We start from the raw sequence: 27,532 nt of genomic DNA on the forward strand, positions 1-27,532 counted from the left end.
CATTCAAAGCATAACATCTTATTTCCACCTCAAAAAAAGTGCATTTAATTTCAAAATGTACTGGTCTGTCTTAAACAGTTACTTATTGCATAGGTTAATGTAAACTAACAATGACCTCCTACAAATACCAAAAACATGTCTTTGTTTATGTGACACAATGATTATTCCAGATTTGATTCTACATGACTGATGCAAAATGCTTACGAAATAACAAATTGCTTTCTTATTGTTTTAAGAATGTCTACTAGCTAAAACAAACATATCAGACATAGACCTATCCTGATTATCAAAGTCAGAGATTAGATTTAGATATAATTAAATCTGATTGTACAACCTTTGAATCACTTTCAGCTTTCAAGTAAATTACTGTTGCTGATTTTGCTGTGATTTTTCCTATAATTTTAACAACAATAGGCTATATTGTTCCACACCGGACAGGAAGCACCGCGCCTCGGACATCCCGCAGGCCGGTCTATCTCACCCTGGTCTCGTCAATCCTCATATCTGGGTTCTCAAGTTCAAGGGGAAGTGAATCAGCTACCTTATAGGCAAAATTCACTTCAATAAAGAACAAAGTGGCATCCGAGTTTCATGTATTTCAAAAAGCGCCAAAAATGGATTGTTATTCTATTTTTAAAGATAGCTGTTACATAAAGAGTGATGGAATTCATTAATCATAATAACCAAAATAATCTGCGAGTTTTAACCGCATTTGGCGGCTTTTTTGTAAAAAAAAAAAAAAAAAGTTCAATTCTTTCCAAAAGGCCAAATATTGATTCAAAACATCTAACATAACATAACATCTAATGTTAGGTCGTACACAACATAACTTCACTTACCTAGAACAGCGGTTGTCCGACAGACGTCTTCACCCTTCAGTGGGAGAAGGCCCACAGTTGGCTGACATGATGCATGCCAGTGCCGGCAACATGCCAGCAGTGCCATTATGAGGCCACATTTGGGCCAAGTCTGTTTGCTCTGTGGGTGACTGTACATGAATCATTAATATCACATCAGGCATTAGAATGGACACAGTTACTGACATGTTGTTGCGTTACTGTTGAGTCCAGGTTCTGCACAATATAATCCTCAACAACGGCTTGTTTATTGCTTGGTAGCTCGATCTGGTTTAGCACCACGTAGGCCTATGTTACTTAGGCCAAAGAATATACACTAACAAGAAGTGACACTCAATAGAAAGTTCCTTTGAAACACCGGCGCCCAGCAGCAGCCCTGCGTTTCCGCCATTTTGTGGTGAAAGTTTTGTGGTCCACTAGTTTCTGGCAATATCAGCTGCTTTGTTTAAAAAAAAAAAAAAAATGTATATTAAAGCTGAAATCCAACCTGAACGATGACAACACAGAATAAAATACTATCACTAGTGATCATCAAAGCCTTTTTACAGTTTATTTTACACACTTTGTGTTTAAGTCTTCCACTTTTTTCACAAAACCTTTGCTCTCTGGAAAACCATTCAGTTTGGGTTAAAATTCTTTGAAGTTCAACTATTAGCATTATAAACAGTGAATTAATAACAACATATGAAACTAAATTAAGAACATACATCAGAAAAATTGGGAGTGTTGAACAATAAACAACTCAATTTTGCAGTGCTGTCGAATGTCTGTTAAATCTCTTGTATTTAACCAGAAAAAACACACATGAATGCATGAATGACTGTAACTATATGTTACTGCCTCTGAAATAATGCAACATGCAGCATAACATTGATGTTTTCTGGCTCATCCTTGACTGAAGCACAGGCTCTACTCTCCAGCACAATGGTGACACACAAAACACATGATAGAAACCCACTAGATCCCAACAGAACATGAAACCCTAACAGATCTCTCAAGATCTCAGCATCTTCACTTATTACAATCCTGACTTTAAGTTACGGAAAGGTGCGGAGGCACCTATTGTATCTGTTGGCGTTCTTTTTATTTTTATTTTCGATTCTACTTCTTCTTCTTCTTCCGCTCTTGAAGTCTATGGCAGCCCTTAGAACCGCTTGCGGGAAAGTTGTGAAATTTGGCACACAGTTAGAGGACAATCTGACCTTTGTCCATAGCAAAATTTGAGTCTCTAACTCAATCCTTCTAGCGCCACCAGCTGTCCAAAGTTGCACTTATGTTTATGCTAATAACTTTTGAACCGTAAGGGCTAGAAACAAAATTTTTCCTCTGATTCCTTGGGTCAAGCCGATTAGAATGCACCCTATTATTCCCGTCATGAAAAATTTTCCGCCATTTTGAATTTTCTGAAAAACATACTTTTTCGAACTCCTCCTAGGCCGTTACTCTGATTTTCACGAATTTTCCAATTTTTATGGAACTCAAGTCGATTCTTCAAACCGTTTTCGTAAAACACGCGAAAGAATTGTACGTAGCGCTTGCGAAAATAGACTTAAGGCTGTATCTCCGCAGCGCTTTATCGTATTCAGACCAAACTTGGTACATGTCATCACAAGCATGACCTGAGACATCTTGCAGTGTTTCGGTGCAGCACCACCTACTGGTGCGGAGATATGAAAAATGGCTATTTTTGCTTATAACTTCTGATGGGTTTGTCCAAAAATCATAAATTTGGATATACATTTGTTGGATATACATCGCTTGTTTTAGATTCAAGGCACCATGCCAAGTCGAATGAAATCCAATTTTCCCATATTGGACATTTTGACCTTCGGCCATTTTGAATTTTGTGCAAAAATGCTGTATTTTACGAACGCATTAGCGTATAGTTACAAAACTTGGTATGGGTCTTTGACACCATGCCCTGACAATACTCAAAAAGTTTTGGTGCAGCGCCACCTTGTGGTCAAAAGTTATAACAAAATTTACAAAAATGCTAATAACTTTTGACTATATTAACCGATTGTAATGGAACTGATCTCAGTTGATTTCTTGGGTCATGCTGAGAACATAGATATCAAATTTGCCATAGCTGGCTGAACTTCCTGTCAACCATATTGTTTTTCTTTAAAAACCTACTTTTTCAAACTCCTCCTAGACCGTTGCTCTGATTTTCACCAAAATTGAAATGTATCATCTTCAGACCATGCCGACAAATAGTTTCAAGTAGATGTCAAACCGTTTTCGTATACCGGAGCAACGGATTTGAGGCATGACGCAAAAACGACTCTTGAAGTTGTATCTCTGCAATGCTTTGACATATTGGTGCCAAACGTTGCAAATGTCATTGTCACCTCAATCTGACCATACCACATTAATTTGGTCACAGGGCCACCTATTGGTGGAAAGTGATAAACCAGTAAATCTCTATTATTGACTATATATGTGATTTTTCAGCTCTTTTGCCTAAAATGATCCTAATAAGTCTTTAATTGCTCACTGTTGTCATTGGTCTGATGCTCACGGCCATGTTGGCTGGCTTGTTGTGCCGCTTTTGTGCTTGGCCCCGTAATTGCTGCTTGCAGCTATATTTTCATATTAAATTTATTATTGAGAATTAACAGAGGTTTAGATGTTGATGTTTTATTGAATAAAATAATAAAGTTTGAAGTCACCATTCTGGCGATCAGTACTTGCTTTAGTTGAGTTACCCTTGACATTTTAACATTGGTATTTTTCAGATTGCTTTAACTGTGTGTTTCTGATGCATGTTTGTTATAGCAAAAAAAGAAAAAAATCCTCAGATGATAGTCATCATAAAGTGTTCTGACTCACTGATAGTGGAGTTTGGTCTCTATCTAAAGTGTTTAATATCAGTTGTAATTTAAAGTACCAAAACTTTTGCAGTGCTGCAGTACTATAAACAATTTTATTTTTCTGTTAAGGTCATGCAGACTCACACAGACATCAAGAATTAGCATAAGAATCTCAACAAAAAAACAAATACAACAAAAAATTCAGATCAACTCACAAAAAAAAAAAAAAAAGCTTTGTTGATTGACCATTTTTTATGCTTTTTAAAGTGAAGGTATTTGATCGTAATAATTCAGGAAATACCTGTAAAATAACAGCGTTTTTCAGTTTATTTAAATTAGCATATTTTACTTTAATTCTTCAGGGTTTTTTGGCTGCCATTCATTTGACCTTTTTACCAATTAACTGTTTTGTTACTGTTTAATTACTGGTTATTTTTGTAATTTTACATTTGTTTGTAATTTAAGAAAACAGAAAAAATACTGTATAAAAAATACAGTAAATTTTCTGTAAAAAATATGTGAATTAATGTAATTTTTCATTAATGTCATAACATAAAATAACAGCCGAGTTGTTAATTTACATACATTGTATTTTTACAGAGTTTTGAGTATAATTTAAAATAAAAGAAAATGACTAAAAAATCACAGTTATTTTCCATAAAATTAGGATTTTTTTTTTTAGTGTAGGAGCCATACAATTTACTGATGACTTAATTAAAAAACACTGTTCTATTGCGCTTCTGATTTGGCGGTGAAATTGTGAAGATGTGAAGGATTCTATTGGTCCAGTTAGTATTTTCACCCCATAATGGCGGCCGCGCTACCGGAGCGCTATCTAGTGATTGTTTCCCAAAAAGTATCAAAGTGTCGCCTCTTGTGTTCTCTTTATTTAGGCTACCTATGTTATTTCATATAATGCGTGAATTGGTTGGCGGGGCTAAACAGTGAAAACATAACCAACACCACCTGATCATCTTTTAACTTTGCTTATCTGGTTGGTTTTAATGCAGTTAAAACTGCACAAACAAAACCTGATATTAAAAAGTCAAGGGTCGAGAGCTCAACTAAAACAAACCCTGACCTCGATGATGGTAACTTAAAAATTGTGATTTTCTCCTTTGGTGATTCTGCTTGTTATCATCAGGTGTCTTCAATAATGCTCAATCATCACCTAATTAAACACTTATTGATCTCATTAATGCTTCAGTGGGTGGAATAAAAATATGGCAGGACTTTTACTCACTGACCCCTGGACTACCCACCTCTGTTTGTTAGTGTGCAGAAATTGAGTTTCAATGAGGAGATCACTGCTTTTATTCACTCAACATGTCTGTGATCAGCTACAGTGTTCATCTCTGCAACCTTTCATGCCACAATCTAAATATAACGCCATTGATCTAAATATAATGCAACACTTTTCACGATTAGTTAACCTTGAGATCTGTATTCTGTAATAGTAAAAACGCGCTAAAAGACAGAGTAATACTTGGCCATTTCATATGCAAAGATGTTAGCCAATCACAGCAGTGGGCGTTTACACTGAAGTCTCACAGCAGACACGCCCCTTAAAACAGAGCGTTCAAAACAGAGGGCAAAAATCAGGGTAGGAAAAAATGCCTTTTATTTTTAAATTATGACAATTTTGGATGTAAAAAGCTTACTAACATTATAAGTGCACCCAGGAAACATTATAAAACAATAAACCAACACAGTTCATGACCTCTTTAACGCTATTTAGAGAGGGACCAAATGTACTCTGAGCAGAGTTGATTTAACTCTGGAGATTTTGCTGTGTAGGGCTCAAGAGCATATGAAAAATAGTAATAGTGATGTCTACCTTAGCAAGCCCTACTAATTAACATCTTCATACTCACTGAGACCCCAACATCTGAACTTAGCATTTTTTCATTTGTTTTAATTCAAACTCTTTTTACAGCAATGGCCACCTGGTTACCAGCGGTCCTACTGGTGCTACAAGTAACCGCTGCATCCTCTGAAGAGCCCATACTCGAGTTTTCCACAGACACGACCATCAATAATGTGGCACAGGACTCCCAGACCGGGCTTGTTTACCTGGGTGCGGTCAATGCTATTTATCAATTGGACTCTTCATTGAACCTTGAGGCCAGAGCAGAAACGGGGCCTAAGAAAGATGCGAAGGGTTGCACACCTCCTGTGTCTACTTGCCAGGACCTGAGAGACACCAACAACACCAATAAACTGTTGCTGGTTAATTCGGCTAACGGGTCACTGATAGTCTGTGGAAGTTTGTACCGAGGAATCTGCTCTCTGCTCAACCTCACCAACGTCAAAGAGCAGATATACTACAGCGACAGCAAAGGGGAGCGGACTTATGCCGCCAGCACCGAAGAGCACGTTTCCGTAGTGGGCGTCATGGCCACGCTCGAAATCGACGATAAACCATTCAACGTCTTTTTGGTCGGCAAGGGCTATGGAAGCATGGACAGCGCGAATCTCATCAGCACCAGAATCCTGGAGAACTATCGAGACTGGGTCGTGTTCGAGAGCATCATCGAGGAGTCTTCGGTCCAAGAAGTTCCCTTCGTGCCGAAGTACCTGCACGATTTCCGCTTTGCCTTCAAAAACGACGACTTCGTCTATTTCCTCTTTTCGCGCACTCTTGGTGGAACGGACAACAAGAACTTTACTTTCGTTTCACGCCTCTGCGAGAACGACCATTACTATTATTCGTACACTGAGCTTCAGCTTAGTTGCGGCCAGAAGAATCGCTACAATAAAGTCCAGGCCGCGTATTTGACAGAGCCGGGGAAAGAGCTGGCTCAGGCCATGTCCGAATCTGGAGAGTACGGGAATGTTCGGGAATGGGATAAAGTCCTGTTTGTGGTGGCTAGCTCAGAGGAAGGGGCCACTGAATCAGCTCTGTGTATGTACCCCCTTAAAAACATCAACCAGAAACTGTTGGCCATAGTTACCGCTTGTTACACGGACAACGGCAAGATTGACGACAGATTAGTTGTGGAGAGTCCCTACACATCCAGTAAAGATGAGCCATGTGTCAAACACGTTGTAAGTAGCAGCTTTTCATAACATTGATCAATGACACACTTCTGTTTTGAGGCAGAAAAGTTATTTCTTTGTAGTTTAGCAACTAACAATTATTTAGTGTCTTTATAAACCCAGCATTGTATGTATTAAGACCCAGATAGAAACATAGTGTCGGCCCAGATCCGGACCATGTTGCTGTCTGGGGAGCCTCTACCCAAATGTTTTAAATGTCAGTTAAAAGGGCTTTAAATGTCCAAAGTTAATTTAAATCTATAATTTACTTAGAAATAAAGGAAACTAATGATTTTTTGTGCTTAACATACAGCACCCATAGGGTAGAGGTGTACAAAATGTGCTCTTTTATTTCTGTGATGGAGTGAAAGAAGATACAAGGAAATGTCTTGGAGTCAGAGCAAATTATATTTTGATGAAAGATTAACAAGACAAAAAGTCCAAGAACAAATATTTAACCCTCAGGTTGTGTTCAAAACCCTATAACACATGTGATGTTCCCGGTCAAAAATGACCGGCCCATAAAAAAAAGCATATAAATCGCTCATTATACCATATTTTCACCCAATCTTGGATTCAATCTTTTTGTCAACAAGTTCTCTTTCAATTAGGACTGGTTTTATATTTTGATTTGGATCTGAATAATCATAGGCCTCATTTATTTGAGAGTAGGCATTTCATTTTTTTAGTAATTTTTTTTAAATTTTTGAATAATTTTGGAAATATTAAATAAAATCTGAAGAAAATTGGTATTGTTGATCACACTAGTCTACTCTAATGTTTCACCAGGAATTTTGTTTTGAAACTTTTGTTTTGTAAAAAAATATGGCACATAGTCACACTTGTGGTGTTCCCGGTCAAAAATGACCGGCCTATAAAAAATAGCTTATAAATCACTCATTATACCATATTTTCACCCAATCTTGGATTCAATCTTTTTGTCAACTTGTTCTCTTTCAATTAGGACTGGTTTTATATTTCTGTTTGCATCTGATTAATCATGGGCCTCATTTATCTGAGAGTAGGCATCTCATTTTTTGAGTAAAAAACAAATAATTTATGAGTAAATTTGGAAATATTAAAAAAAAAATATGAAAAAAATGGCTACTGTTGATCACACTAGTCTACTCTAATGTTTCACCAGGAATTTTGTTTTGAAACTTTTGTTTTGTAAAAAATATGGCACATAGTCACACTTGTGGTGTTCCCGGTCAAAAATGACCGGCCTATAAAAAATAGCTTATAAATCACTCATTATAACATATTTTTACCCAATCTTGGATTCAATCTTTTTGTCAACTTGTTCTCTTTCAATTAGGACTGGTTTTATATCCTGTTTGCATCTGATTAATCATGGGCCTCATTTATCTGAGAGTAGGCATCTCATTTTTTGAGTAAAAAACAAATAATTTATGAGTAAATTTGGAAATATTAAAAAAAAAATATGAAAAAAATGGCTACTGTTGATCACACTAGTCTACTCTAATGTTTCACCAGGAATTTTGTTTTGAAACTTTTGTTTTGTAAAAAATATGGCACATAGTCACACTTGTGGTGTTCCCGGTCAAAAATGACCGGCCTATAAAAAATAGCTTATAAATCACTCATTATAACATATTTTTACCCAATCTTGGATTCAATCTTTTTATCAGCTTGTTCTCTTTCAATTAGGACTGGTTTTATATCCTGTTTGCATCTGATTAATCGTGGGCCTCATTTATCTGAGAGTAGGCATGGTCAAAATGGTCACAATGGCCGACCATTGAAAGTGAATGGGAGAGATTGAAAATAACAGAACAATTTAGTTTTCAGGAGCATGTTCATTATTTTCATGTACACATATGAGCATATGTGCTTGCAAACATCGAGCCCTTGGACCTGTGCATGTAAACTTTTGCAGCTCGTTTTTGTATTTGGTTGCGTTGTGAACTTTTGCAGCGCGTTTTTGTATTTGGTTGCGTTGTGAATTTTTGCAGCGCGTTTTTGTATTTGGTTGCGTTGTGAACTTTTGCAGCGCGTTTCTGTGTTTGGTTGCGTTGTGAACTTTTGCAGCGAGTTTCTGTATTTGGTTGCGTTGTGAACTTTTGCAGCGCGTTTTTGTATTTGGTTGCGTTGTGAACTTTTGCAGCGCGTTTCTGTGTTTGGTTGCGTTGTGAACTTTTGCAGCGCGTTTCTGCATTTGGTTGCGTTGTGAACTTTTGCAGCGCGTTTCTGTATTTGGTTGCGTTGTGAACTTTTGCAGCGCGTTTCTGTATTTGGTTGCGTTGTGAACTTATGCAGCATGTTTTTGTATTTGGTTGCGTTGTGAATTTTTGCAGCGCATTTCTGTGTTTGGTTGCGTTGTGAACTTTTGCAGCATGTTTTTGTATTTGGTTGCGTTGTGAACTTTTGCAGCGCGTTTCTGTGTTTGGTTGCGTTGTGAACTTATGCAGCATGTTTTTGTATTTGGTTGCGTTGTGAATTTTTGCAGCGCATTTCTGTGTTTGGTTGCGTTGTGAACTTTTGCAGCGCGTTTTTGTATTTGGTTGCGTTGTGAATTTTTGCAGCGCATTTCTGTATTTGGTTGCGTTGTGAACTTTTGCAGCGTGTTTTTGTATTTGGTTGCGTTGTGAACTTTTGCAGCACATGTGTTGTCAAACTCATGAAGAAGTTACCCGTTGTACTCCAGTGAAGTCCACAATATGGAGAAAAATCCTGCAAAGTTTTCCTCAACCTTATTTTCCTTTCAACTGAAGAAAGAAAGACATGGGGTGAGTGAATTATCAGGAAATTTTAATTATAAAGCAAATCCTTCTTCTTTTGAAGCCGGGTCACTGCAGTCACGGCCAGTTTGTGTTTGTGTGTGTGTGTGTGTGTGTGTGTGTGTGTGTGTGTGTGTGTGTGTGTGTGTGTGTGTGTGTGTGTGTGGTAATGTCAGATGGATAAATGTATATTAGATGCAGGTTAGGGTAGGATCAAATTTCTCTCTGTGGAAAAGAATGTGTGTAATACTCAAAAAAGTTTGTATGTTTTAACGTGTGTGTGTCTGGGTAGCGTGTGTATAAATGTATCGATACATGCACAGGTCCAAGGGCTCGATGTTTGCAAGCACATATGCTCATATATGTACATGAAAATAATGAACATGCTCCTGAAAACTAAATTGTTCTGTTATTTTCAGTCTCTCCCATTCACTTTCAATGATCGGCCATTGTGACCATTTTTGACCATGCCTACTCTCAGATAAATGAGGCCCATGATTAATCAGATGCAAACAGAAATATAAAACCAGTCCTAATTGAAAGAGAACAAGCTGATAAAAAGATTGAATCCAAGATTGGGTGAAAATATGGTATAATGAGTGATTTATAAGCTATTTTTTATAGGCCGGTCATTTTTGACCGGGAACACCACAAGTGTGACTATGTGCCATATTTTTTACAAAACAAAAGTTTCAAAACAAAATTCCTGGTGAAACATTAGAGTAGACTAGTGTGATCAACAGTAGCCATTTTTTTCATATTTTTTTTTAATATTTCCAAATTTACCCACAAATTATTTGTTTTTTACTCAAAAAATGAGATGCCTACTCTCAGATAAATGAGGCCCATGATTAATCAGATGCAAACAGAAATATAAAACCAGTCCTAATTGAAAGAGAACAAGCTGATAAAAAGATTGAATCCAAGATTGGGTGAAAATATGGTATAATGAGTGATTTATAAGCTATTTTTTATAGGCCGGTCATTTTTGACCGGGAACACCACAAGTGTGACTATGTGCCATATTTTTTACAAAACAAAAGTTTCAAAACAAAATTCCTGGTGAAACATTAGAGTAGACTAGTGTGATCAACAATACCAATTTTCTTCAGATTTTATTTAATATTTCCAAAATTATTCAAAAATTTTAAAAAATTTACTCAAAAAATGAGATGCCTACTCTCAGATAAATGAGGCCCATGATTAATCAGATGCAAACAGAAATATAAAACCAGTCCTAATTGAAAGAGAACAAGTTGACAAAAAGATTGAATCCAAGATTGGGTGAAAATATGGTATAATGAGTGATTTATAAGCTATTTTTTATGGGCCGGTCATTTTTGACCGGGAACACCACGAGTGTAACAAGGTAACAAAACCCCCACAAAAAATTAAGAAAATGTCCAAAAAAATATTGAGATTTAGTTATACCCTTTGGGAACAAAGTCACTAAGTTTCAGTCCAAAGCGATAACATTAACTAGTATTTTCGGGAAAAAGAAAATTGGTGTTCGGGTCAAATTGACCCGAACACAACATGAGGGTTAAGAAGTTTATTTTGTACATTTATAACATTTAATGTTCATTTAAGTGTCTGTTTCCCTTTACTCTTTGTTATGTTGCAGAAAGACATTGTGAACCAGTTTAAGTGCGGAGCTGATTTTCTTCCGTCTCCATTGGCCAGTCGGCAGGAGTTTGCCTTGAAGGCCAATCCTGTCTTCATCAGACAAAACCTGCTGACCGCAGTGGCTGTGGCTGTCGAGAATGATCACACCATTGCCTTTCTGGGGCACAGTGCTGGAGAGGTGATCAAGGTGAGATAAGTTGTGTTAAATTCTAGAAACTACATTCACACTGTGCTCAAACCCTCATCTGAGGTGCCATAACCCCATAGAGTTAAGCTCGGACCTCTATAAATGTGGGAAAGTGTTGATGTTATGTAAGAATCACAATCCAGAATAACTTTTGAATGTGCAATATAAACTATTCATTTAAAGGGATTGTTCACCCAAGAATGAACATTCTGTCAGCATTTACTCACTCTTACGTTGTTCTAAATATGTACGGCTTTGTCTTCTATGGAACAGAAACAGTTAATTTTCAATTAGTGCTGTCAAATCGATTAATCGGATCTAACATAAAACTTACACACATATTATTTAAACACATCTTAATATCTTAACATCTTAATAAACTTTTATAATAATATAATAATATAATAATATAACTTTTATATTATATAATAAACATATAATATTTTCTTCTTAGATTATATTATCTCAGGGTCTACTTCTGATCACTACCGTTCCTCCTAGGCCTACGGTTCAGATCTCAACCAAACCTACCTGGGTGGGGTGGGTTAGCCTAGGCTTGTATGTATGCTCTTTCTTTCTTAAGCAAAATTACACAACTACTACTACTACTACTCCAATTGCTAGGTTACTTGTCTATCACCTTTTTTCACTTGCATCAATGCATTTCCTATTTGCGTCAATGGCTCAAGCAATACACACTTTTTTTTTTTCTTTCAGATTTCTACCTTACTAGACATTGATTTCCTAACTGTCTTCATTCTTATCGGTTACACACAACAATGCCTCTATCCCCCAGAACCCATGTTCACCTACACACATAATGCAACAGTTGTCACCTTTACAGGATGTGGTATACATTTCACTCGAGCTCACAGCATGTGTTTTTGTCTAACTTATGAAAACTTCATAGACCCCAGAGATTCTTCAAGTTTAGCAATTTTTTGCTTTTTATTATATCTTTTAAAATCTTTATCAAATTGTTTGGAAGAGAACACTCCATTTCTCTTGACACCCCCTCCTTGGAGTGTGATCTTCCCTCCATGATTTCCTTCTCCTTCTTGAATTACTATAGTTTCCAATAAAATATACAATTTTCCTTACAACTGGTAAGTTACAACTTCAATTCCTTGCTTCAGTGAAGTCTCATCTCGGTATACCAGCCAAGAACTTCTTAAAAAAAACGACCTTTTGTTTTTATTTTAAATAACAAATCTATATCTACCTTTGTAATTGGTAACCTAACCACTCCATTAATGAGGAACCACCTTGGTCCTTGGTCCTTGGTACCAACTGGTCCTCCTCTCAAACAGGTTCCGCAGAGGATGCGTTTTTCACGAGTAACCCAAATCCCGTAGTCTGGTGTGCCTCGCTCGCATTCCCCACACTGGACCTGAATTCAGGGAGTTAAAAATTTAGATGCCACAATCATGTCTCTTAAAAACATAACATTTATTAAAGCCAATTCTATCCTGTTGATTGGCATCTCAACTTCTCTTGTCAAAGAGGTTCACTTTCCGGTGAGGCCCCTTTTAAGACAGGTTCTGCATAGGGTGCGTTTTTCACAATTAACCCAGATCTCGCACTCCAAATGCTAGACCTGAATTTTTAGAGTTGTTAGTTCAGCTGCCAATACTCAGGACTCCCCTTTTCATTTATACTTTTTAATATTTTTCCTCCATGGCTGATATATCTTTCTGTGAAACCCCCTGAAAGTCAATTCCACACTATTTCACATGTTTTTAGTTCTAAATCTCTCGTATAATAAGGTCCTTTAACTAAAATTTCTCTTATTGTGGTTGATATTTCATTCACCACCTTCTGATTTTTAATATTTTTTTTACATCTAATTTCCCTTCTAGACATTCATCATGAATTTTTCCTATCTCTGTGGACCATGAGTTTTGACAACACATTTTTTCTTCACCACATAACCAACATTGCTTCTGTTCAATTACTTTGGGTTCTGGGTTTTCTTCATTTATAACAATTTTCAATTTCTCCTTAAGTTTGCTCTCTGTCATACTCCAAATTGGTACTATTTTTTCCATCATAATCTTTACAGTTTTTGCCACATCTTCTATCCACATTTGCTTTCTATCTTCTACCATCTGCCATTCCCGTTGATTCCTGTACTTCAACCCTCTAACTATCCTAACATACCCAACTATCACTGCTTCTATTTCTCTTGCCAAATCTATCTCCTCTTGTTCTCTTTCCCCAATCAAATTGGCTAAACAATCTTCTAATTTATCAATATTCTCCAAAATTGTATCTTCCTCTACTCGTGCTCTTTTTTCTCACTGTGGCAGAATCATCACTACTTTCATAACTATACTCTTCCTCTACTGTGTCACTCTGTCTAGAGTTGTGGTCACATTCTTTGATCAAATCAGCCAATCGATCATATCCTCCAAAATCCTTAAAGTTATCATTTTCAGGTGTTGATAAATCTAAGGGTTCTATATCAGTAAAATCATCATCATTGAAATCTTCTTTATTTTCACCCCCATTGATCTCCATCAATGTACGACTGTCAATTTCTCTAAGAGGGTAATCTAAATCATTTTGGGATAAGGTTTCATGTTCAGTGAGATCCATCACCCCTCTAATTCTTCTTAATGAGGAGCCCATAGGTCCCCTGAGCCGCCCCCTCTCTTCTCCTCTGTTGCTCATGAAGCTCCCGTCTTCATCTGACATTGTTCCTGTCTAAGAAAGTCCAATGTCGTTAACTCTTTCTACTTTTTGCCTGTGGAACAACACTTCAAATAATCCCAACCACAAAATTATCAACATTTAAATTCTCTTTACTTTATGTGCAATTGCCAATATGGTCAGCACCATTACCCACATTATTCCTTTACCTATTATTATTTTAGTCTCCAATTTTTTCACATGTCCTTTCATTAATTGCATAATTGGGTTCACAAGATCTGAAACTAACATTATAGCAGTTGTTATCTCTAGCACACTGAAGGCAATCGTCAGATTTTCAATTCTTTCTTGTGGAATTTCAATTACACAATCCAAAAATCCATATATAACCAGCATTGTTCTTTGGAAGTCTCCCATACTCCCTTTTACAAATTTAAATCTGGTCATAAAACTCAAAATCCATAATTCCATAATCAGGTTAAACCTGTTGTAGACTAATCTTAATATTTGTTTAATTATCATTAAAAGTCCAATTCCAATCCTCATGCTATTTTCCTTTATTTGGGTACCAGGACCCTGGTAGGATGCAATACATCCACCAAACAAAAATTCTTAAGGAAAATCTCACCTATTCCAAATTGTGTTCAGTGCATTCATAAGCTCTGGTGAAGTTGCTTGAATTGCTTGCCATTGTTCTCTTTTTCTTTAGACCCTATCTGTCTCGTGTCTTTGGTCAATAATATGTGTAAATTGCAATACTTGCCTTTTTATACTCACCCCCTCCTGCTACTCGCTGGGTGCAAGTTACCCCTCAAGTTAACTTTCGGTCATGGCCTTTTGAACATTAGCTCTTTGAACCTATTGTTTGGAACACTGTCAATGCTTACTCTTCTTAGAATGCCCTTTTCACCTCGTCTTCACCTGCACTTGTGGTTTTACACCTCTAGCAAGCTCTCCAGCGAAGCCTGTCTGCTTTTTATATGTATTTTGGGTCCCACTTTATATCAAGCAGCCCCAACCACCATGCACCCACATCAAAAAATAAGTACAATGCACTTATTGGGCTCATATTGATTTGCAAAACACTTTTGCTGACAATGTAGAAACAAGTGCATTGCATCAAATGATTAATCTAAATGTAAGTACATAGTAGTCAAGGCCACCCAACACAAAGCGGGTCTGTATTTTGCCTAATTATCATAGGCATATTTTTCCCTGGCCCATGGAACTTTGGTATATCAGTTTGCCTACTGCAAGCCCAGCACTGTCCTGCCCTAAGTCCTTGTGGCTGTACTATCTCTTTTTCTCTAATTGGTTTCCCTTCCTGTGCATCTTTCAATATTTCCATAATTCCTTTTTTTTTTTATCTACCATTCATTTTGTAGATTTCCTGATTTATTATTTCAGACCATTCCTTCACATTAAAATTATTTTGCTATATAATTTTTTTATTATTCCAATTGTTCTTTCTTGATTAGCTTGTGGAGCGTAACAGGGGGAATAAACTCTCAATACCATGATCTGCACATAGCCCATCTATTAGCTTATTCCTAAACGGCGTCCCGTTGTCAGTTCTAAGCTCAAGGTGGACCAAACATTCCCACTGCTCTGTCTAATAATGTCTTCACACTATTTGCATTGACTACCCTACAACAGTGTATCATCTACCAACACTATAAAGTACTTTTATCCTCTTTTTCCCCTTACTGATAATGGTCCTGCCGCATCCATTCCTACCCTGCCCCATATAATTCTCGATTTGATACTCAATATTTCCTTCCTTTTGGCCCTTCTTTCTGCATTATGCTGTGAACAAACCTCACATTTCTGTAATACATTTCTTACTTCACGCGAAGTTAAATCATAGCTCAGTTCTTTAATTTTGTTAAAAGTTGCATCCCGTGATGCATGTCCTATTTCTTCATGTATTCTAATAACCAATTCTTCTTTTAATGCTTCCGGTACGGCAACCTTTCCTGACTCGCTCATTTTCCAATCTTTAGCCCCTATTACCACTAACCTTCTACTTTGTACCAACATATCTACCTCGCTGTTTCCTTTCCAATAATCTCCCTTTTTTACATGACTTTTTTTGATGATGCACTTCTATACTTGCTTTTTGTCTTAACTCATTTATTTTCAGCCATTCTCCTTCATGACTTATGGCTTTACCTTTTGCTGTCCTGAATCCATTCTCCATCCATACACTTAAGTCATCTGTCAAGGCCTGGTAGCAATAATAACTATCCAGGATTACCTTATAGCTTCTGATCTTAAGCTGCTCACATAGGACCATACCCTCCAACAGTGCTTGCACCTCCGCTTTCTGCACACTCCCCTCTACTCTGCCTTTCTTAGTTGTAATAGTTTCATTTCTTTTCATTAGGCCCTACATTGCATTACATATAACTTTATCTAATCCATTCAACAAGGAGGTGATGCCACACTGAGTGTAGGCCCTCTTGAGTCTTTTAAGTAACATGAACATATCAGGATCCCCTTTGCCTCAGGGGCCCTGACCAGACAAATACCACAGACCACAGTCCCTGCTCTGGTCTCAAGAGCCTTCTGTATTTGCCTATCCTCCAGGCTACCTTCCTGTAACAACCTTCTGACCCTATGGTCTTTACCTTGCCATCCAGGTCCCACCAGCACAATAGATAGTTTTACCTTCATTTTCGCACTAATGAGGCTTTCAAATAATAGACTTGCGTCAAACGCCCTAAGTAGACTCGATCAGCAGAGTTCTGGTTGCGCTCTGTCCGAGGCGCCCTCTACTTCGTTTCCTTAGCAATCCTATTAGAAACAACTATCCACACACAAAAGGCTGGCCATTTCCCTTAGCCACCTACATTCAACACTAGAGTTCGCTCGTGCCCTACACGTTGGGCGCCAAAATGTGCCGCGTCACCCCCTGGGTGGTTTCTGCCGCGACCACGTAACACTATCTTGGTCACGAGCCACTTCCTATATTCATATTACTCCTGTAATAGGTTTACCTTTATAGATTCAGGAGGAGTCAGGTAGGCATATAATATTTTCTTCTTAGATTATATTATCTCAGGGTCTACTTCTGATCACTACCGTTCCTCCTAGGCCTACGGTTCAGATCTCAACCAAGCCTACCTGGGTGGGGTGGGTTAGCCTCCCGTTCGCCCTCAGAGGACAGCTATGCCTGCTAATGCACTCCCACAGCCCACTCTGTTGCGACTGGTTGGCAACCTTGACTGACTTTGTAAAGTCCGTCGGGATATCTTTATAAAAATCTATCTTTTTCAGACAGTCAACTTCTGATACCCCAAATGGATTCTCACTCTACAACAATAAACAGACTGAGACAATACTATCAGAGTTTGAGGGCAGTCCTCATTCTCATTTTATTATTTCTTGCAAAGGCAAAAGCTAAATACACCACTTTATGCCAGCTAAGCTGGAAGTTCCATGGGCCAGATAAATAATTACATTTTTAAAGCTTACCCTCTTCTCTATTCAGTATATGTTCTTCTCTAAGAAAATCAGGTCTCTTCTTTGATCTTCTGAGGGCCGTGGTCTGGCGAAGTCTTCCTCTTGCTGCTTGCTTGTATGCTCTTTCTTTCTTAATCAAAATTACACAACTACTACTACTACTCCAACTACTCTCTTCAGAGAGCTAAAAGGCCCCAATATTTGTATTCTCTTTTGACGCAATTTATCTCTTCCTTTACGCACATGTGGTTTCTACTTGCGTGAAATTGCTAGGTTACTTGTCTTATCACCTTTTTTCACTTGCGTCAGTGCATTTCCTATTTGCGTCAATGGCTTAAGCAATACACACTTTTTTTTTTATTATAATTTTTTTTCAGATTTCTACCTTACTAGACATTGATTTCCTAACTGTCTTCATTCTTATCGGTTACACACAACAATGCCTCTATCCCCCAGAACCCATGTTCACCTACACACATAATGCAACAGTTGTCACCTTTACAGGATGTGGTATACATTTCACTCGAGCTCACAGCATGTGTTTTTGTCTAACTTATGATAACTTCATAGACCCCAGAGATTCTTCAAGTTTAGCAATTTTTTGCTTTTTATTATATCTTTTAAAATCTTTATCAAATTGTTTGGAAGAGAACACTCCATTTCTCTTGACATGGGCTTCTTTGTGTCTATTGTTCTCTCTTTACACAGGTACATTTGTCAACCAAGTCAGAGGCGTACAACCCCGGTCCAGGCTACAAAACCAGCGGCTACGTAAATAAGAACCTTTTCTTTGACAAAACCAAGGCGCACTTGTACATCACCACAGAGAAAAAGGTACGAGGCTGGAGTCATTTATCATAGACGGTGTGCTCAGTAGTTGCTCTTTGATTATCTCAACCTCAGGAAACACACGATTGCCACTATTCCAGCGCCTTTTATTGTTACGGCTCCTGTTGGTGGCAAAATATACGTTATTATTTTTTAAAAGGCATCGGTATAGTGTACATCTTGCTGAGTCTATGACCTTACATTGATGTAATTGCAGTGTTAATGAGGCGGTGATGTATTCAAATCCCTCAAGCTTTTTTGTTTGTCGTTTTCTCTGTAATTTTCTGCAATTAATTCAGCTTGAACTGCTTCACATACAGGCTTTGTTTAGATCAGTTCATTTCAGTATAAAGTTAAGAAACTACCTCACTTTTCATGGGTTTTAAAACTATTTAAAACAGACGTCATTCGAATTTGCCTACTGAATTGTGATTGGTTTTGCGGATGTTGATTGGTCAGTACAGCTCTATTGAGTGCAGCTTTAATGAATCATTGTATTATTTTGTGTTCATGCAGATCACGAAGGTGTCCGTACAGGCCTGCCATCTGAAGACGGACTGCCAGACCTGCGTCAGTCAGAGAGATCCATACTGTGGCTGGTGTGTCCTGGAGGGAAGGTACCTTCGTTTTTAACATTCTTAAAATATAGCTTATGTCTTCCTGGTGTTCATATGGGAGATAAAGTTTTTAACCCAGAAATAGGTCCCTATTCTTCCATCTCTCACTGTATTTCCTGTCTATTTCCACTGTACTTGGCAAACAAAATAGGAAATATGTATATAAATAACTAAATAAATGTGACATAATTTTAATAATACAAAATAATTTTGTGTGAGAATGTGCATGTATGTATATATATATATATATATATATATATATATATATATATATATATATATATATATATATATATATATAATTGAATTAATGATTCTTATCCTATTATTTACAGAATACAAAATTACAGACACAATCATGTTTTCCCTGAACACAAGTGTTGTATTGTAATATTGTTGTATTTAATTGCGTGAGAGGCGTTGTGTTGTAATGTGTTATCGATTGTGTAGATGCACCAGGCGATCGGAGTGCAGTCGTGCGGAGGAAAAGAACGGATGGCTGTGGAGTCCAAGCCAACAGTGTGTGAAAATCGTCTCTTTCCACCCGCCAAATCTCAGCTGCTTGAAGTCCCAGCAGGTACCAGCCTTCAAAGATCTGGGATTGAAATGAAGGATTGTTTTCTGGTTTCTGTAATATCAACACAACTGTGTGAGTTCAGAGTTTGTAAAATGTCCCTCAGGTGGAGATAAACGTCCGATTGCTGCCGATTCTCAGAGACTCCGACCGCGTCCACTGCGTCTTTGGCTCTTATCGCAGCAGCGCCGTGATGGTGGACGGCCGAATCATTTGCCCCTCACCTGAACAGCTTCGTATACCCCCGACACCTGCACACCAAGGTACGTCATGAACTGTCAACAGCCTTTTAGAGGTTTACAGACTCTCTACACACTGTTTACACAGTTTAATTACATATTTAATTCAGTTAGTTATTCTATAAATAATTATAGTTATATAATATTTACTTCTTCTATAAAGAATGTTTTTTTAAATATTTATTTTATTAATATTTTATTTATTGTTTGGCTACATGTAACGTAGCAATCCAGTTTGAATCCAGAATTGGAGTTTAAAGTTTAAAGGTGCCGTTGAACGTCTTTTTAAAAGATGTAATATAAGTCTAAGGTGTCCCCTGAATGTGTCTGTGAAGTTTCAGCTCAAAATACCCCATAGATTTTTTTTATTAATTTTTTTATTGCCTATTTTGGGGCATCATTAAATATGCGCAGATTCAGGCTGCGGCCCCTTTAAATCTTGTGCTCCCCACCCACGGAACTCGCGCTTACCTTAACAAAGTTCACACAGCTAATATAACCCTCAAAATAGATCTTTACAAATTGTTCGTCATGCAACCTGTCTAATCGCGTAAGTATAGTATTTATTTGAATGTTTACATTTGATTCTGAATGAGTTTGATACTGCTCCGTGGCTAAAGCTAACATTACACACTGTTGGAGAGATTTATAAAGAATTAAGTTGTGTTTATGAATTATACAGACTGCAAGTGTTTAAAAAAATTAAAATAGCGACGGCTCTTGTCTCCGTGAATACAGTAAGAAACAATGGTAACTTTAACCACATTTAACAGTACATTAGCAACATGCTAACGAAACATTTAGAAAGACAATTTACAAATATCACTAAAAATATCATGATATCATGGATCATGTCAGTTATTATTGCTCCATCTGCCATTTTTCGCTATTGTTCTTGCTTGCTTACCTAGTCTGATGATTCAGCTCTGCACATCCAGACGTTAATACTGGCTGCCCTTGTGTAATGCCTTGAACATGGGCTGGCATATGCAAATATTGGGGTCGTGCATATTAATGATCCCGACTGTTACGTCACAGTCGGTGTTATGTTGAGATTCGCCTGTTTTTCTTGTAATAAATATTCAATGTTATTGTTCTTGTTGTTTTTATTTAATTTAAATTTAATTAAAATTGTTTGTAAATAATATTTGTTTATTTTTGTATTTAATTGGCTGCATATAATTTAGCACGTTTCTAAAGCAGGTTTAAATAAAATAATTATTTCTTTTATTAGTAATAAAAACATTTATTTATAAAAACAATAAAAAATGTTATTGTACATTTAATAATAATTTTATTTCTTATTGCATTTTATTATGTTATTTCAAACCCATATGCTGTTATTTATTTTGGAACATTAAAAGGAGAAATTTCATATTCCTGTATTTCAACCACATCTGTCAAGCTACAAAAAGGGCAAAAATCAGCATAAAAAAGCTCCTTTGACTGTTACCTCGAAAAATGGAGGCATCTGATTTGTGAATGATTTTTTTAGCTGATTCATTTCACTGAATCAGTTCAACTCAATACGAGTTCAAATTCAGCCTGTTTTGCTTTGGAAAGCTTTGGAAGCATCACAGCTTTGGAAGATTTGGAAGATATGGTGCTTTTAGTCTATTTATGTCCATCAGGGTTTCTTGAAGCAAAGATGTTTCATGACCATTTTTCATCCTCTCTCTGACCCTCAGGTTGTTTTTGCTACTTTATTTTTAAGACATCTGTGTGCAGATAACCTTTGCTATGATTGGCTAATCTGACCCCCTGCGTCTCTGTAGATTTCGTGGCGGTTCCGGTCCGCATCTTTGTGAACGATAGCGTGGAGGTCGCGTCCAGCGAGTACAACTTCCAAAACTGCACAGCGGCAGAAATTGCACCGTACGTTTGCTGTCTCTACTTCTATTGTCAGCAAGTGTGTGTGTGTGTGTGTGTGTGTGTGTGTGTGTCTCCGCTTTATGCTGACACCACAGTGTGTATAATTAATATGAGCATCTGTAACAATGAGGTTCACTCCAGTGGTGTAGTCTAGTTTTTTGTAGTGAGTATACTGTGAACCCCCCCCCCGTTGGTCACGAGTTTATGGTCACTGAATATTGAAATTTGTTCTGAGGTAACATTACAGGCATGAAAACCGGTCAGGGGTGAAAAAGGTGAGAAGGATATTATCCCTCTAGGGGGGTCCGGGCGCATGCTCCCCCGGAAGAAAATTTTAAATATTCCACATTTTAAAGCATCAATCCGATGCATTTTGAGATGCTTTTTTTGCCAACCTGGGGAGAGCTGGAGAAACTTAACTTCAGCCATGAGTCAAAAATGATTATGGCCTCCTTACTAAGTATTATGCAAGCCATTTCATGCCAGCCTGTCACTGGGTCTAATATTTACAGTATATTTGGGGGAAGAACCTAACGCTATGATTGGTCGAACTCTTCTTCTTTTGCTGTTGCTTGATTTGAGGACTGTGCGTGCACAGAGGCGTCATCAGGTTTTTGCGTAGCTTAGAGTTACAAATCGTACCAGCGTACTTTGAAGTCAAAATGCGTATCCGCTACGTAAATTGTGTACAGGTTGGCAGGTCTACTTATTAGAACAGTGGACCACTTTACCTTCTGCCTTGTCAGTCCCCTCACCTCAAAATCTAACTCCTCAAAAATGGTAGCATTAGCTAATAATTTTCCACCGGAGCTTTAGCTAGCTGGCTAACGTTGTGTTCTCTACTACTGTGTTCAATGACTCAATTCATCAAGCTGTAGCTAACGTTAGCTAAGTCTATGTCAACAGAGCTCCTGGGTAACTTATATACCAGAAAATATAAAAATTATTGAAACCATTCAGGGTTCAACGCTAAGGATTTTTTCTGCTGGCCCAGTTGGGCCAGTGATTCAAATTTTTACTTGACCCGCCGAAATTTTCCGGGCCCCACAACAAAAAAATTAATAAAAGTAAAAGACAAGAAAATGGGCCTATAAAATAAGCATAGTTATTGATTTCATTGTTTTTGATAAATTTAACTTCAATACATAAGGTTATGACACCAAAAGCTACTAGATTTATTTTAAATATTATTAGACAAATAAACAGTAAGTAGTAAAATAGTAACAAATAATCAAATTACGAGTAATAGCACAAATAAATACAACAGAACAAACATATTTATGAAATGGTGCTTTTCAAGTTTTTTATGTAGGTTTGAAGATTTTCAGGTACAGAAATTGTAATCTAATGTATAACTATATAATAGATAACTTTATTAAAGTTAATCAAGAGCAGTTACAGATGCATAAAAATGTTTTTAATGTTCAAAATATAAAACGTTAAATACTGTTATTTGAAATTTTTAAAAAAGGAAGACACTTTAAATGTGAAATTTAACCCGCCAGTAGGTGGCATTGAATCACTGTTAATGAGCGAATCATTGAGATTCAACTGATTCATTCAAGCGGCTGATTCATTCAGGAAGTGTTGCTCAAAGACGCAAAACAATTCGGTGGACTTTGGAACTATTTTCGTTGGTGAAATACAGCGAAACAGACGATTTGGTGTCTAAAATGTAAGTCACTTGATATTAAGTTCTTGTTCATTAAATTGTATGCTGAATAAAATCAATATCACATTTGTAATCATGCTAATATTTGGAGAAAAACGGAGCTCTTTGTGTAATATTGATAAACTTTATTAAATTATATATGAAATATATACAGGGCCATTTTTGCCCCTTATCTTGAATTTTGGGGGCATTTTAATAGACTAAATCACGCAGTGAAAGCGTACACTTTAACCGTAACAATAACTATGCTGTTTCTAGTAACATAAGACTGTTTTTGTAAAGTGAGGGACATACTCGATAATTTCAGAACGTTTAATCAACAATTAGCCTACGATATTATAGACGATATATAACGCACACCCTACAGCACTGGCCCGATCGGGCAAGTGACCGGTGCGTCTACTGTCCCGAGCGTCGTTCACACTGGCCCCGGGCCATCGGGCAGTCCTGTCGAGCCCTGCCATCACTCACCAAATTCAGTCAGGTAAATCGCCGAGGCCAGGCGTGCTTTCAGCTTCTGATGGTGGTCTGTGATGCAAGGCCCTTCGCGTTAAAGGTACAATATGTAAAATTTTTGCAGTAAAATATCCAAAAACCACTAGGCTAGTGTTATATATTTTGTCCATCTGATTACTAACAATATTTCTAATGTTTTCAACTACTTGTAAATCATGAGAAAATTCCCATTCTAAACAGTGACACGGGGCAGTGCAGTCGCCTGTCAATGACGCAGTTACCTTTGTTACCGCCTTTACTGACGTAGAAACCACATGACAACAGTGCCGTGGACAAATGCGGAAGTAGAGTCTAGCGTCCAGCAAACCACTAGCTTGCTTCAAGCAGTTCCTTATTTACTTCTTGCACGTTTTATGGTGGATTGTGTTACTTATTTATGGAACATAATTACTGTTTACCATCTGCCGCTGGTTCTGTCGACAAGGACAGCTCCCGTAAACTCATGACCGGAAAAGAGGAAGCGGCGCCGGCGACTGTGTCATAATAAAAGTCCCGCTGCTCGTGAGGCGTGTGTTGATCAATCGCTCCAGCTCCTCGTTCAGCTCCCGCAACACACGGTCCTGCTCTGCTTCATACTACAGTAACATTAATAATCGCATCGAGTTCTTCCAGACTCCAATCCCTATTCTTTTGCATCGTCCGTTGAGATGGAGACCACATGTCCCAAGTTTCCGCTCTAAAACTTGGCGGCATCAAACTACGCCTTTGTTTTGAATAGGCTTCTAGCGACCTCTAGCGGAAAAAAATATCACAAATTGTACCTTTAATATTTCCATGCACACACGCGCATCTGTTCACAGTTCACTGAATCGCAGGTCGCAGTTCACCGAATCTCCCCCCCCCCCCCCACCTTTCAAAAAAAAATTCTCATCGAATCTACACGATTCAAGTAGGTCACCTATTTTGGTTTCAAAACGGCGAATTTCGCCGAAAGGTGAGGGATTTCCATGCCTGAACATTAGCCTAAATTTGACGTTACGTGACATTGTTTACAAGCTGTTATTAACGTCTTTCCGCAGTTGAAACACAGATTATGCGAATACACAAGACATGATATGGATTTCATTAAGTTGTTCTGTATCTTTTAACATACCTTTAGAAGTTCATTCATGTTTATTCAACGCTGAAACTGGTATGAAAACGGAGTAGAGGGTCAGTTCATGTGTGCTTTACGCTACCGCTTCTCTTGAACTGATAAGGCACATCAAAGAGCGCCAAAACGGTATTTATTTATTTATTTATTTTTTAGTTGCAAAATGGGCAGAATTTGAAATATGAAACTTTGTTTCATGTCAAAAGCAACAAACCACAAATCTTATTGTGATTTATTGGATGGTTACGTATCCTTGTGCTTTTTTAAGTGGGTATACGGAAATCCTTGATCTTTCCTAGTGGGTATACGGCGTATACCTGCGTATCAAGTAGACTACACCACTGGTTCACTCATAAATTTGCTTCTATAGAGACTTGCTTACACTGCGTAAAAAGGGTCATTTCCAGTAATATCTGTTCATGGAAAACTTCCATGTGATTTTAGGTTTGCCGGATGTATGCAGAAAAATCCTGTACCAAATTAAACAGAACAGTACATTTCCAGAAATACCCAGATACTCCGAGTACACAGACAGGAATCCATGAAACTTTACGGACATACATGGCTGATGGCTGTCAGCTGTGAATGAAGGCATTGCATGTTAATGACCAGCAGTTAAGGTGCTTCCTGTGATGATGGATGGGTGTAAGCCAGGGAAGTTTCACAAAACAGCCTCAGCAGTCTTAATATGATTTAACTCAAATATAGCTATTAACCGACCGTAACACTTTTTTTTAATCTCTTTTTATCATGTAGAGAACATATCTATGTATGATTCATATATATATATATATATATATATACATATATATGAATAATTGAATAAACTGCATATAAATAAACAATCATGCTTTCAAAATGTATCTCCCCTGAGAAATATTTTACATAAATAAAATGACACCCCCCCCCCCCCCACACACACACACACACAAATCCACTTCAACATCATACACTAACCAGGTAAGACTGATTATCTATATTGTGTAAAACTTATTTATATATTAAATTTTATTATCAAAACTATATACTGTATTTTTCTCCGATAATGTTTTCTCTTTTCCATATCAACTGATTTTCAGAGATTCAGAAGTTCAGAAGGTTGTTGAAATCTTTACATTTTTGTATTGTTTTACAATATCTTCTGATACTAAACATATTTTATATCTTTTAGGTATCTTGCAAGATTTATAATGAGGCTGTGAGGAAGAAGTATTCATAGTTTCATCCTTGGGAAGGCCCAGCTGAAACACTCAATCAAGGTTGTGTCAAAAAAAGCCAAAAAGAAACAGTAAGTTTCCTGTAGCCTGGAACTCTTCTTAAAAAGGCTATTAGATTGTAGTGTTTTGATTGAGTGTTTTCAGTGGTTACGTTACTGTTGTTTTGCAGCTGCTGGAGACGAGGTAAACTGAGACAAACACAGAAAGAGCACTGAGAAGGACAGAAATGTCAATGTAAGACGAGGAAGATGTTGATGTGGATTCACACAGGAGCTACAGTGAGGACGAGTCGGCTGGAACAGATCATTTCATGTTATTTTCTGCCTTTGTTTGAAAGCTCTAATTCAAAGTAAATGCTGTATTTGTTTTCTGTCGAAAATGTAAATGTTGTTTTCCAGCTGTTTTATATGCTATTTTTCTCTAATAAAGACAACCGATCAATTATTGGTTAAAATTGAATGCATATATCAATAAAAAGGTGTGTAAAATAAAAAAAAAAATAATGGTATTTTAATGCCTATTATCTCTGTTTAAGTGATAAGGAAGACCTAAATTAAATAATTTAAGCCATTTCTTATATGTGACTCATTTTAGAGAAAATATGAGTAAGTAAATCATAGAGACAGAAAAGTCAGGAACGACTCGCAAAGGAGAATGACAGGGAAGAGATGAGATGGTTGAATAAAGTTGTTATTTTCGTTTTGTTTTTACTTACAAAAAATTTAATTGCTGTCTGTGGAAAGGTCAGTGAGCTCTCGGATTTCATCAAAAATATCTTAATTTGTGTACAACGACATGATGGTGAGTAATTAATGACAGAATTTTCATTTTTGAGAGAACTAGCCCTTTAAGACGATATAGACACACGTCCTTTTCTAGGCAGATTTGTAACATCTTTAGTTGATATTAAATTAATATTGTCCTGATGGTGGAAATTGGTTTTTTAGTTATTCTACAGAAACGTTCACTTTTGGTATGGCAAGATGTCTTAAAATGTATTTCTTTTTCTAACATTTAAACTTAGACCACATTATTATTTTACATTTTGACTTTATGAATACACATAAATGACAGCTTAATGATTTTTTTTTTTTTTTTTTTTTTTGCATTTATTTAAAGACTGCATGTACCATTTTTTTGGTCAGTGGCATTACCTTCTCTGGCAATTTTAAATGTTTTTATGAAATATATATATTTTTTTAATTTTCAGCACATGCAGTCAGAGTTACAGAAAAATAATGATAATGCAAATTTTTTTTTTTTATCTGGTTTGTTAAAAGTGATTGAATGATGTTAGTTCATTTGCTTAACCATGTATTTGCTATAACAATGAAAATATTTGAAAAACAGTTATAAACAAGTAATAATGCAATCCTTTACATCTTAATTCTTGAGTGTAGCAGAATTCAGTGAATGTAAAATTATTACACATATGACACATTTTATTTAATGTGACAGACAAAAAACAGTAACACCAGTGATACAATGAATCACCAGTGACGTATACATAAGACCAAAGATCCT

At 37.0% G+C, this 27,532-nt stretch overlaps 1 protein-coding gene and 1 long non-coding RNA gene across 8 annotated transcripts in view; one reads left to right on the forward strand and one right to left on the reverse strand.

Moving 5' to 3' along the window:
- LOC137014749 (uncharacterized) overlaps positions 1-17,536 on the reverse strand; it is a 35,318-nt gene extending 17,782 nt beyond the window's left edge. Inside the window, exon 1 of the long non-coding RNA XR_010893890.1 lies at positions 12,486-17,536. This is a non-coding gene — a long non-coding RNA (uncharacterized lncRNA). The remainder of the gene's footprint in view (positions 1-12,485) is intronic.
- Positions 1-27,169, forward strand: part of LOC137014747 (plexin-B2-like) — a 33,353-nt gene extending 6,184 nt beyond the window's left edge. For 3 of the 7 annotated variants that reach the window (XM_067379258.1, XM_067379252.1, XM_067379259.1), the window contains 9 exons: positions 5,607-6,718; positions 11,075-11,263; positions 18,089-18,214; positions 18,725-18,825; positions 19,276-19,402; positions 19,506-19,662; positions 21,414-21,513; positions 25,236-26,079; positions 26,178-27,160. In XM_067379258.1, the coding sequence (XP_067235359.1) occupies positions 5,609-6,718; positions 11,075-11,263; positions 18,089-18,214; positions 18,725-18,825; positions 19,276-19,402; positions 19,506-19,662; positions 21,414-21,513; positions 25,236-25,275 (1,950 nt within the window). In that variant the 5' untranslated portion in view covers positions 5,607-5,608 and the 3' untranslated portion in view covers positions 25,276-26,079; positions 26,178-27,160. Of the gene's footprint in view, positions 1-5,606; positions 6,719-11,074; positions 11,264-18,088; positions 18,215-18,724; positions 18,826-19,275; positions 19,403-19,505; positions 19,663-21,413; positions 21,514-25,235; positions 26,080-26,152 lie in introns of those variants that run through there. The other 4 variants (XM_067379257.1, XM_067379256.1, XM_067379255.1 and 1 more) reach the window with 4 other exon arrangements.
- Positions 27,170-27,532: the final 363 nt, after the last annotated feature.

Source organism: Chanodichthys erythropterus, chromosome 24 (genome assembly GCF_024489055.1).
Source record: "Chanodichthys erythropterus isolate Z2021 chromosome 24, ASM2448905v1, whole genome shotgun sequence".
Taxonomy (NCBI): domain Eukaryota; kingdom Metazoa; phylum Chordata; class Actinopteri; order Cypriniformes; family Xenocyprididae; genus Chanodichthys; species Chanodichthys erythropterus.